General features: G+C 41.5%; 1 protein-coding gene across 7 annotated transcripts in view; it reads right to left on the bottom strand.

The window, feature by feature from the left end:
* Positions 1-13,559, bottom strand: part of Ralgps2 (Ral GEF with PH domain and SH3 binding motif 2) — a 146,123-nt gene that overhangs the window by 106,949 nt on the left and 25,615 nt on the right. For all 7 annotated transcript variants that reach the window (XM_059280359.1, XM_059280366.1, XM_059280362.1 and 4 more), the window contains exons 2-4: positions 7,738-7,875; positions 1,179-1,283; positions 221-271 (exon numbers count right to left, since the gene is read on the bottom strand). In XM_059280359.1, coding sequence (XP_059136342.1) covers positions 221-271; positions 1,179-1,283; positions 7,738-7,794 — 213 coding nt within the window. In that variant the 5' untranslated portion in view covers positions 7,795-7,875. The remainder of the gene's footprint in view (positions 1-220; positions 272-1,178; positions 1,284-7,737; positions 7,876-13,559) is intronic.

The following is a 13,559-nucleotide window of genomic DNA, read 5'->3' as shown; positions in this document are numbered from 1 at the left end:
GCAATGAAATCAAATTAGCCCAAGGGATTCAAACATCACATTTATGATTAAAGAATGTATTATGATGAATGCCATCTGAGTCTCTAGGGACTGAATAAACATAAGTAAGTTATAAGTTTTAGACATTTAATGATTAATATGATTTGAATTTCTAAACATCTTAAGATACTATGGTTAATTGTTCTCTATATTTACAAGGAATATTCTTAAAACTACTTACATCTGGCTGAATAGCTTTAAACACTGGAACATCCATTAGCGTTATCTGACCCTGAAAGACAAAGGGGGTTTTGTTTTGTTTTGAATGCCAAGTTCTTTGGAACCCTATGATACAAAATGTATTCAAAGTAAAATAAATAAAATTTCTACTCTATACTAAATTACCGAATACATAGTCTTTAAGGGCTTTAAGAAAATAGAAAGTTTAGTCTTTGGGCCATCATCACTCCTCGTTATCTCAGTCCTGGAAAAGGAAAATATTTTGGTACGGTATCCATCAGATGAATCAGAAGGTCTCTCAGCACCAAGACTGAACCTAAATTCAGGACCTGAGTTCAGTCCCTGGTCCCCACATGGCAGAGGCAGAGAAGCAACTCTGAGTTGCCCTCTGAGCACACACACGCCATGGTGCATGTGCCCCCTTCTCATACAAATAAACAAATGCATGGAATTAAAAACAAACAAACGAATCTTTCAAGAGAAGCAATCAGGGAAGAGTAAACACACAGCACAAAGCAGAGCACTTTATCCTGGACCGCAAGAGTGGTCCAAGACCAAACAGGCAGTTTATTCAGTTAACAAAAGGAACATTTATGCCCATTAAAAAGATGTGTTAGATAATTCATGATATTCCAATGCCTGGGAAATCACATTTCCCAATTTTGAAATTTACAAAACAACAAAAAAAAAAACCTTTGGAACATAATAAGGTGGCTTGAGTCAGCAAAGGCAGTAATCAAGTTTTTTACCAAACAGAAGGGGTAACAAGAAACTGCCCTTTAAAAACAGTTGTCCTTCCCTCTCACCCCATCCTTCTCTTGCTCCATACTTGTGTTAACCTCCAGTTCCTAGATCCAGCTTGAACACCTCCTCCACTGAGGCCATGAATTCTAACTCAGTAATAACACAAGTATATAAATTGCATGCAAAAACTGGAAATCTAGAGGCAGAAAGCTTACCGCGTATTCTTCTGGCGTAACTTTAAGAACATCAAATACCACAGCATCAAAACTTTTCTTCAATTCAGAGCCCTTCTCACTTAACGACTCAGAGCTGCTACTTTTCTGTCAAGGAAGAAAACACAGCCTTTAAACACGGTCTCAGCCCGTGTCACAGAAAGCAGACAGTCCTGGGGTTGAGGGTGTGGACAGTTGGTAAAGTGGCTGCTATAGAAACAGAGGACCTAACTTGGAGTCTCCAACACCTATGCAAAATCTTGGCAAAGTACGCTTCTATAGGCCTGGTGCTGGGCAGAGCGCAGAGACGAGCGGATCCATGGAGGGTGGTGGCCAGTAGACCAGCTGAATCATAAGCTCTGGGTTCAGTGCCAGACACTCTCAACAATAAACTGGAGAGTGAATGAAGACCGCTGGTGTCCACATGCACATGAACACACACACACACACACACACACACACACACACACATAAGTGTAAAAAAAGACGTAGAAAAGTTGATAGAGCATGGTGCTTAGCTGGAGGAGGAGTACCATATAAAGAGTCAGAAAATGTTAAAGCTAACATTGAGTTTTGACTTTTTTAGGTTCCTATGTAAGTTACTCTTTTGTATGTTTCTTCAAATCAACATTCTGGTTTCCCCTAGTTCTAGCATGAGATAAAGAAAAGAGAACACTGTACATCCATAGTCATGCATCACTTAACAATTCAGACACTGTCGATGTGTTATTAAACAATCTTGTCAATTATTATCACAGTTTACTCACACAATCTACCATGCCTACGACATGATCATGGCACCATGACTATACATGAAGCTGCTACTGACCAATGCCATTATGCAAAGCGTGACTGTATTTGTAATTAGTAATTAAAACTAGGAGAATAGAAAATACCCTTGTGACATAAACTCCAAGAAAATACTCAGAATTCCATTTATTAAACAGTGGAATAAACCATTCAGACTTGCTAGTATATGTTAATGGCTGGTCGTGGTTGTCAACTTACCACACCTAGTAAGAGGGAACTTAGGAGGAACTGCCCCACCAGACTGCTGCTGCAGGCACGTCTGTGGGACATTTTCTCCACTGCTAATTGAGGTGGGAGGCCCAGACACTGAGGCAGGCACCACCCTTAGGGAGATGATCCGGGCTGTAGGAGAAAGCTGACAGGGAGAGCCTGGGACAAGCCAGGAAGCAGCAGCTTTCCTCCAAGGAGTCCACTTTAGTTCCTGCCTCCAGCTTGCTTCCGTGAGTTCCTGCTCACTCAGTCCGTCAACTGAAATAAACCCTTCCCTCCCCGGTGGCTTTTGGTCATGGGGTTCATCACACAACAGAAAGCAACTGCAGCAGAACTGGTGTCAGAGAGTGGGGCGGTGGTTCTCACAGGCCGGGCAGCGTTTGCTGGAAGGAATCTGGAGCTTTGGGCTGCAAAAGCCATTGAAAGGTCAGGGCTGTTCTCTAGGAGCTTAAAAGATATGAATGCTGAAAGAAAATGCAGACAATGGAGGTCTGGCTAGTGACGTTTCAGGGCTGTTCATGTGCTATTCTCGATTAAGAATCTATGGAAATAAACCTGTGCTGAAGAATCACCTGTGATTACAACATCATTCAGGCAAAATCTTCTGGGAAGTATTTCCCTGAGGCCAGCACACAGTGCATGCGGCAAGGCTGAATTCACGCTGGAAGCTGAACATGACAATCTGTAAGAGTGCCTCATGGAACTGGGGTTGAAGGCATGAAGAGGTCATGGAGACTAGTTCATGCTTTGCACCACATGGCAAACTGGAGTTCTTGCAGAAAGGCCTGGAGTGGCCATTTGTAAAGGTGCAGCCTCACTGCAGTGGAAGCCCTGGGACCAAAGCGTCTCAGAGAATCCCAGGCTTGGCACTGTGGAAAACGGCTGGATTCCCTGAGGAGAGGCCAGGAAAAGCCACTGGGGCGGAAAATTTTGGACTGTGGCAGAGTGGAGGGAGAGCTGAGCACAGGGTGAGTGTGAGATGGAGGAGGAGCTGAGCACAGCCTGAGTGTGAGATGGAGGAGGAGCTGAGCACGAGTGTATTGATTCACTGCTCTCGGCTCTTACTGGAGACATAGTATGAGCAGCTGCTTCAGGCTGCGGCTGCCCTGACTTCCCCACAGTGGCGGACTGTAATCTGGAACTAGAGTCGACTAAAGCCCTCTCTCCCTAAAGCTGCTTTTCTCCAGGTATTTATCTCGGTGACAGGAAACGAGACTAAGGTGGAAGACAGCTCCAGAAGAGTATGATGTTGTGATTCCGACTGTGGCTTTTAGGACTCTGTAACTGTTTTGTGGGAGGAACGTGAAGAACTCAGTGGGCTGCTCAAGTGGAGGCTAATTAGGGAAGAACGCTGGGAGAAAGGGACAGTGGAGGCCTGGATCATGAGGCTAGGAGGGAAGCGGCGCTCCGCTGAGACCTGGGCTAGCAGTGTGTGGGATAGTACGGCTGCGTTCTGCCTGTGTCCTGAGAACGTGAGTGAAGAATATAAAGATAATGGACTGACCTGGCTGACAAACTGGTGACCTAAAAGCCACAGGAGGTATTAAGGAAGAAGTCAGTTGGTTCAAGTTAAGTATTTTATCCACAAACATCATTTTTAAAGGAAATCTACATTGATATGTTAACAAGTCTAAAGCTTAAAATGAAGTGGAGAAACATGCTTTTAATTCTGTCTTACCACAGCAGAACTATTTAAAAGGCAGACAGACCTTTTTAACCTTCCTTCTCATAGAGTAAAGTGTATTACTCTGAAGCCTAACATAATTCACTTACTTTTAGGAGAAGAACATTTTTTTTGTGCAAGGGAAATAGCTATGTTACTTGACAGGTACTTGTACAGTGCTTCCTATGAACTAGAGCAGGTGTCTCTGGATACAGTTACAACACACTAACCACATATCCATGACATATGTAGAAATACAGCTACGACATGCCAAGTAAATACACAAACAATCTGTCTCAAAGAAGAAAAGCTATGAACAAATTTACACAAGAAAATATAAGTTTTTTGAAGTTACTATTTCAAAACTAACTCCCATCTGTTTATAGGACTAGAAAAGAACTTGTTAAAAATACAGTATTTGAAATATATCTGGAAAGACAAAAAATTTTTTTCTGTGCAGTGAGAAAAGAAAGCTCCAGAAGCGAAGAAAAATCCCATGTGAGAAAACTGATATAGGCAAGTTGTAACAGAAGAAGGAAAAGCCAAATGCTTAGAAACATCAACAAAATGTGCTACTCTCTGAACAGAATGCTACATTTCAAATAGAGTCCTAATGGGAGTGAAGTCCATTAGACAGAAAACCCGGAGGGCGTGGTATGTTAATGCAGCTGTGCCAGCATGAGGACTGAGCTCGGATCCCAGGGGCCACCACAGAGACAGTGGAGACAAGTCCTGGAGCTTGCTGGCCAGCTAGTCGAGCTGAATTTGTGAGCTCAGGGCTCAGTGAAAGACCCTATGCTGGTTAACTCTTCATGTCCAACTAGAAACAAGCTAGAGTCACTTGGGAAGAGGGAAGCTCAGCTGAGGAACTGCCATGTCAGATATGGGCATGTCTGGGAGGGATTGTCTTGACTGAGGATTTATGGGGGAGGGCCCAGTCCACCGAGACTGGCATCATCCCTAGACAGGTGGGCCTGGGCTGTCCAAAGGCAAACTGGGCAAGGCCAAGGGAGCAAGCCAGGAAGCAGCATTCTCCCACAGTTTCTACGTCAAGCTCCTGTCTTTCCTTCCCTCAATGACAGACTGTGACATGTAAACCAAAGAAACCCTCTCTATCCCAACTTAGTTAAGAGGCTTCACACAGCGACAGGAAGCAAACCAGGACAGAGCCTGTCTGAAAACACAGAGCACGACAGAGGCCAACAGCCACCACTGTCTCTGGTCTATACCAAGAACACCAGTGTACACACAAACAGGTCCACAATAGACCAAGGAGGGATGAGGCAAGTCCCAGATGAGAGGCTGGCGATGGGAGCATCTAAAGTTAATTAGTAGGCAACAATGGAAAGTTTAAAAGCTGTATTTTAAACAATATTAGTTAGGGACTAGAGAGCTAGTTCAGCTGTTCAAGAGTGCTTTCTGCTCTTCCAGTGGACAGAGTTCAGCTCCCAACACCCATGTGGGGCAGCTCACACCACCCATAACTCCAGCTCCAGGCAACATGACACCCTCTTCTGTCCTCCAAGGGTATTTGCACTCATATGGAATTCATACACACACACACACAAAATAATAATAATAGTAATAATAATAATAATAGCAGCTCCAGGGAACCTGACACCCTCTTCTGTCCTCCAAAGGTATTTGCACTCATATGGAATTCATACACAATAATAATAATAATAATAATAATAATAATAATAATAATAGCTCATAAAAGAAAACAGTACACCCCAAGTAGTTCGTGGCACATGCCTTTAATCCCAGCATTCAGGAGGTAAAGACAGGCGGATCTCTGAGTTCAAGGCCAGCCTGGTCTACAGAGAAAGTACCAGGACAGGCTCCAGAGCTACAGAGAGAAACCCTGTGTTGAAAAACAAAAAGAAAAGAAAGAAAAGAATACTAATTGCTATTAAATTTCAGTTAAATGGACCAGAAACAAAGAGAAAGTAAGGCAGGCTGGCAGTAGTACATGCCTATAATCCCAGCATTTGGGAAACAGAGGCAGGAGGTGGACTGGAGATGAGCCTGGGCTCCATGAGATCTGGCATTTTAAAATAAAAACATTCTTGAGCAATTTTCAGCTCCTCGGTATGGCAGGGTCTATGACTTCCTTCTAATGAAGAGACTATGCAGGAAAAGGGATCCACTTCCATGGTCACATCACAGAAGATTGTAATTCTGGGCTGGTTGGCACACTCAGACTCTTGTGACCAAAGGGTGTGGTGCCCAAAGCAACTCAAGTAAACAAAACAACAGCAGCAAAAACATCTGCATCTTTAAACAGGAAGCTAGGAGATTGTCCATATTCACAGAAGCCAGGAAAGGGGTAAAGAGTATACACATCTCTTAGGCCACAGGATTAAAGAATCAAACAGTATTCTCTTCTACCACAGTAAGAAACGTCCCCCCAAAAAAGTAGGAAATGCTGAAATTATTAAGGACAGTATTCAATATTTATAAACATAGCAAAAAAAAATGGTGAGGGAAAAATAAAGTCGCAACCCATGAAAGCAAGAACTGGCTTCCTAGTTCAGGCTTAACGGCCATTTCAGCTCTAAGCTCCATCAGCAAAGCAAGCTTGTCTTATACTGGGCTGGATCACCAAGAGGTTTAAAGTCATGGTCTAGAAAGTACCCTAAAGGGTCATGTCATAGAAGAATATCCCCAAACAGTTTCAATACGAATCCCAAGAGTTCTCAGTAACCATCATTATTTTTAAAGTATCTTAAGTAGATAAAGTACTTTTATGATGCAATTAACATGTTAATGACAAAACTTAGTTGTTTTGGTTTGTTTGTTTGTTTTTTTAAAATCGGGCATGGTGACTCATGTACTTTAATCCCAGCACTTGGGAGGTAGAAACAGGAAGATCTCTGTGAGTTCCAGCCTGGTCTACACAGTGAGTTTGAGCAAGCCTGGTCTACATAGTGAGACCCTGTTTCAAAACAAACAAACAAACAAACAAACACATACACACACCCTTAGAAATGGCTCAGAAGGGAAGAGAGCTTGCTCTCCAGGCATGAGGCCCTGAGGAGACTACCAAGGAGCATATGAAAAGCTGGGCAGGGCCAACATGCCTGCAAGCCCAGCACTGTCTCACAGTAGTCAGGCAAAGGATGGCAGGCTAAGACACCCAATGTCCTGTGCCAGCCTCCACATGAGCATGCTCAGGCACATAACATGTGCACTCACGTGCATACATCATACACGGGCAGACAGAACATATGAACCTGTATACTCGTGCATACGCCACACACACACACACACACACACACACACACACACACACACACACGCAGACAGACAAATAATAGTTCTCAGAAAAACAAATACTGCATGCTTTTGTCAGATTATGAAGAATCTGTATTTAAATATAAATATACATGTATCTATGTACAACAGGAAAGTAGAATGGGGACTATTAAGTGAGAATAAGATGTCTATAAAGAGAAGGGAGGAGAAAGTAAGAGAAGGTAATGGGAAGGAAGAAAGACAAACCTTTTCTCATATACAGAACCTAGGGTGGGTGGGTGTGTGTGTGTGTGTGTGTGTGTGTGTGTGTGTGTGTGTGCTTGAGACAGAGAGAGACAGAGACAGAGACAGAGAGAGATCAAAGCAGAGGGGACTATTTGTAAGGGGGAAGGAGACCAGCAAGCAGGAGAGGAGGGAAGGGACAAACACGAGTGAGGAACAAAGATAATAACAATAAAATCGATTACTCTGTACGGTAACTAAGGGAGAGTAATTGGAAAGACAAGCTGTAGAAGCTGGCTAGTCTTTTGCTCACACTGATTTTAAAATGTACCCAACCTCAATGCTTGGAACTTTAGAAAGCCAGACAAGAAACTTTACAATGAGGTTGTCACGTCTTACCTCAGAAACGGTCGCTGCGATATTAACACTGCTTGCCTGCCCGTTCATTAGGTCCATGCTTCCCTCATCAGCCCCTGGTCCTACAGCAACAGCAACAGGTCTGACTACTTCATGTCCAAGGCCACAAATACATTATTCCTGTTAGAAAAAAAAAGAAAACAAAAAATCAAAATGTGTGTCTTCCGCTAAGTTCACAAAAACAGCCATGCCACGGCCGCGCTGGGGAAAGGCCGTCAGTCTGCTAAGATCCTTGTTTTCACTAAGTCCCTGAGTTCCAAGGATCAGAAATACCAAGTGCGTCAATAAATAAAAGTGCTTCTTCACTCATTAAGTGAATACTGTGAGGGAAAAGAACTGAACTGCATAGTATTTTTAGTTTTAACTAAATAACAAGTATTTGAAACATGTGGCAAGGTAATACATCCCCCAACTCCGTGACATTTTCAAGGTTCAGATGCCACCTTTAGATTAACAATACTGAAGAAGCCTGCCATTACTGCTCTACTAAGACAGCACTAACACTTCAGAATAAAGAGTGGAGCACATGGCACAAAACCCCAGTACATGCTGTGTTCATCTGTGCAGGGCTTTAAGGGCTGTGAGCATCCGCAGTACTCTGTTATCCCACTGAAAACACGAGGAGAGGAAATCCCGCACTTGCAGTGACGACAGAACCATTATATTCCCACACAACACAAAGGACAGCCTCGGGGACACCAGCAGGTAGTGAGGAACAGGACTCAAGACATCTAAAACTCCAGCCAAATAGTCTTCCCATTGACAGACACCATTATTTCCTTCCACTTTACTAAAGTTAGAATATTCATTTGAGATTTTACACCATAATCCCTTCTTTTCCATATGTCCCTTTCCAAACTTAGCATCTTTCTTCACAGAAGAAACTGTATTCTACGCTATTTACCATACAAACAAGTGTGCAATGTCCACGGTAATTCACCAATTCTGTCTCCTTTCTGTAACAAGTGCAGGCTCCACTGGACCTGGGGACATAAGCCCGCACTCTCAGCTAGGCAGGGTCTAAGCAGGATGACCTTGAGCCCAAGGGCAGACCAGGCACCGACTAGAGGGAGAGGTGAGGCTGGCAGGTGGGCGGGATACAGCTCAGTGGTAGAACTTGCATGTGTAAGGACCTAGGTTCAGTTCCCAGTACAGACTCCCCACCACCTCCCCAGCAAATCATGAGCTTATAGGCTACATCTGAATGCAACATATCAACTTTTCTGTAGTTTCCTCCTATATAAAACGGGTAACACTAAGTGTCTACTCACAGAGCTGTGGTGGAGAAAACTGAGTTAATATGCATTTACATATGGTAAATATGCTCCTACAACAATGCAATGAGGAAGCAATTTTTTCACTATCTACTTAGTGAATATAAAGTTTAAATGTAGCAATTTTCTAAATAAAGGACTAAAGACAGAAACTTTAAATACACTGCTGGCTATCAGCGTCTATCTGGTGAGCGCAATGAAAATCCTAAGATGCAGGGTAAGAATCTGCTTCTTAGATGGACCGAAATATGCCCCTGGGGTTTCAAATGCTTCAAAATTACAACTAACGACAGCAGCTTTCAAGCACATGTTAAATTATTTCCATTGCTTCAGATCAGCCTTAGCACCTTCTAGGAACAGAACATCATACTACAATTATTTAAATATATTTGAATTAACTGAATTTAGAAACCATTTACAAAATCAGTATGAAAATCAAGAGCACAGAAATTCCTTCTAGCTCACACTATCTCACTGCACGGGCTCCATTATCCTGACAATACACTGCTAAGGCGAGGCTGACATTTGCCCTGCTATACTAAAAATCAGCTTGTGCTGGACATGGTGATACACACCTGTAACCCCAACCCTGTGAGGCCAAAGTAAGAGATCACAGCCCAAGACCAGCCTGAGCTATACAGTAAGTTCTAGGACAGCCTGGGCTACATAGTGAGATCCAATTCTAATAAATAAATAAATTTTAAAACGCAGATTCCAAGTAGTTATACAGTAATACATTTGAATCAGGTTTTCTCGGCTTTCAGTTTTACGCTGAGAGAGAGAGAGAGAGAGAGAGAGAGAGAGAGAGAGAGAGAGAGAGAGAGAGAAGAGAAGAGAAGAGAAGAGAAGAGAAGAGAAGAGAAGAGAAGAGAAGAGAAGAGAGAGAAGAGAGAGAAGAGAGAAGAGAAGAGAAAGAGGTGGGGGTTGACTCAGAATCTTACTCTGCAAACCAGACTGGTCTAGAACTGACTACAGAGCCTAAGCTGGCCTCTAATTTTCTGTCAGTAACGCACATTTTGTAACAAAATGTTTTTAAATCATTTCCTATCCTGTGTGTGGCAGGTAACAAGAATTTATAAGTCTGGAGAGCCCCCTAGTGTTAAGAAAAAAAATTGACTTAATTATCAAATTGTCAAATTGACGTATTTGACATGTTAAATGTATAAATTTTACTATTTACTAAATAAAGGTAATACAAACTAGGAATAAACGTTAATACATTTGAATCAGATTTTCTTTGCTTGCTTTCAATCTCTGTGTGTGTGTGCGCGCGCGCGCACATACACTTTTTGAAACAGATTATTTTCATAATCCAGATTGGTCTAAAACTTCCTATAGAACCTAGGCTGGCCTCAAACTCATAGCAAGCCTCCTGCTTCCTGCCTCCTGCCTGGCTTTGCCAATTTTTGTTATTAAAATATTTCATTAAAACAAGTTATATTAAAATCCATTATGTGGGAACTAAAAGAAACATGATTTATTCTTTTGGTATGCATCTCAAGACAAATTAAATGAGACAAGTATATATTAGTTTATTTCATTTTACTAGGGATATAAAGTGGCACACTCATTCATGAGTACAAATATCAAAATAACTATTTTCTTAGTTAAGTTCATTAATTTCAACTTACTCTCTTTTCTAGTTCTGAAGCTATTTATTCTGGCTGTCTGCTGGGTTCTTTCCAACCAGCAATATAAGCCCCCAACCAGGAAACCCTGAAATGTGCAGACTTGAGATCCTTGCTCGAGTTCACAAACTGTATCATCAAATTGCAAGCATTTAGCCTCCTAACTGCCCATCTTTTCAAGAGTACTTCCAAAACCACACCAAGGTGTTTTTTTTTCTTTTTTCCTTTAAAAATTCACTACTAACTGATCTCAGTGAGCAGCTGCATGCTCTTTCCTGAGATGACCTATGCTGAGTCCTACAGACATCTTAACTGTTTCACAAAACAGATACTACTGGTGTCACTCAATTTCCTGTAACAAGGAAACTAGGCATGATATGCAATTCATTGGTGTGGTTTCATTGGAACTATCTGGACAACCAAATATCACTGATAACTGTAAAAACCACAAGTAACTGTATAGCCTTTGCATATAACTAAACTCTATTTCCTTTAGCACCCAAGCTATATAAACACCCTTCTGTGTTGAATGCTGTACTGCAATACTCTCATTAGGGAACAGGACTAGCAGAGATGTCAATTACTGGGTATGCTAGACAGCCACTGTGGAGTTACTTCTTGAATCATCTACTCCAAGTCAGACTCCAATCTAACGAGGCTTCTGTTACCTTTTCCATAGCTATTCTGGCTGCAGTTTATACATTTGATTCTAGTATGGAGTTTTATACAGAAGACTTTTGGTTTATAATGTTGGTTTTTTAAATTTTCTTCCCTTTTTTGAGACAGGGTTTCTCTGTGTAGCCCTGGGTGTCCTGCAACTTGCTCTGTAGGTCAGCCTGGCCTTGAACTCAGAGATCTGCCTGCCTCTGCCTCCCAAGTGCTGGGGTTAAAGGCCTGCACCGCCATTGCCTGGGGCATACTGTTGGTTTTATTCTTCAACACCATTAACTGTCATCCTCACCCCTTACTCATGTGGTTAATAACATGTGCATACTATTCATTCACCAACTAAAATGTTGTGCATCTGTGAATCACAAAAATATGGGTTGCTCTTTTTACAGGATGATCTCTCCCATAATTATGACTGCTTTGTGGCGGCACATGTGTATTATCTTCATGAAAGTCTGCAAGTCCTGTGATTCCCAGTTTGACTCAAATACTTGTTACGCCATCTGGAGTTGAGCAAACTGGCTTCAGCTTTTAATGGAATTTATGTAAAATGATGTCTCATAATTTAAAAAATATTGCATTTGCTTCAGAAAAATAAACTCTACATTTTAAACATTCAAATGGATCCATTACAAGTAAAAAATTTTTTAAATGAGGCTGGTTAGATGGAAAGGCAATTGCCACACAAGCCTAGTAATTTAAGTTCCATCCTAGGAACCTATGCAAAGGTAGAAGGGGAGAAACAAACTCCTCAAAATTCTCCCCCAACCTTCACTCGCTCTGTGGCATATACACACACATCATAATAGTAATAATAATAATAATAATAATGATGAAATGTGACAGCAGCCGTGACAAGTTCAGTAAGAGAAATCAATCCTTAGGGTGACATTCTTAGACTCTTTAGTACTTAAGTTATGACAGACAGCTACTTTTCCTTCAACGTTTATGTTAAATAACGTTTAAAGCTACACTTCCAGCTACTCGTGGGAATCCCAAAGGTGTGAGCAGTCTGTGCACAGGCACTAAAGCAAGTCTACTCTTACCATGTGACTTGACTTTTTTTAATCTAAGAGAATGAGATTAGTTCCAGATTCCAATACTTTGTTGTTATGATTAGTCATTAAAAAGGCTGAGTACAATTAATACTGAACTGTTTATGAAAAAAGTTTAATAAAAAAGCAGTTGCCTCTTAAAACCATTTCTGGTCCAGTACTAAGTGATTATCTTTGCTATTTATAGTTCACAAAACGCTCAATTTATTATGATAGAAATTTCAAAAGAATGGTTCTGAAGATGATCTGGATTATAGAAAGTTTCCTGTCCAATATCTCCCACAACGTGGCTTTTCACACTGTTTATATTATCACTTCTTAATGATAATTTTGTTTTTTGATGTTAAAGACCTACATTTTTGAAAAGAAAATAAAAAACCATTATTCTTCATCTTTGCATTCATGTACATATATTTCACCTCTATTATCTACTTAATAAAAATGGTGATCAAATATTACACATAAGATCACAAGATGGTAGGCCATTTAGTTAGCACACTATGATGGCCATTTCAGCAACAGAGTTGACAAAAATAGTCTCAAAACTCGTTGTGATCCATGAGAAATTTAGAATAAGAGCTTGAATTCTAATCCCAGTAGAAGAGGAAAGACGGGGGCCACTAGAGAACAGAGTAGGCAATCACTGTCTCCTTCCAACCCCATCCCCACCCATCTCCATTTGAAGTAGAGTCAGAGAGGTCAAAGATTGGCCCAACGGTGGGAAGATGCTCTGGGAAAATGTGTCTTGGCATAGGAAGATGAATAAACTTATCTCGGCTGGCCTGGGCTTGGGGTTAGAAGACAATTATCTACCCCTGCAATCCTTATTCCAGGTAATACCACAGAGACACAGAATCTGAATTTATATTAACACCATGGCCCAAGATCCTCAACCTAAGAAGTCCACATAAAATATGTTCACATGGCCAAGCACCTATCTCCATGACTGTGTAGTCACCCGGTCTACAAAGAGGGCTCCAGGCCAGTCAAGACTACATAGTGAGACCCTGCCTTAAAAACAAAATAAAATCCACACCAATCACAATCCTTCAACCCAAGACAGACAGTGGAAACAAAATCTGAACAAGGAACAGGTAATGTGACCGTCAAACAAAGCCCCACCGACAGCACAATACACAAAAACTGTCAGCTGTGTAAGCATAACAGTCTACTGTAAG

The sequence above is a fragment of the Peromyscus eremicus genome, chromosome 15 (assembly GCF_949786415.1).
Source record: "Peromyscus eremicus chromosome 15, PerEre_H2_v1, whole genome shotgun sequence".
Taxonomy (NCBI): Eukaryota; Metazoa; Chordata; class Mammalia; order Rodentia; family Cricetidae; genus Peromyscus; species Peromyscus eremicus.
This window is presented reverse-complemented; position numbering and strand designations above follow the sequence as displayed.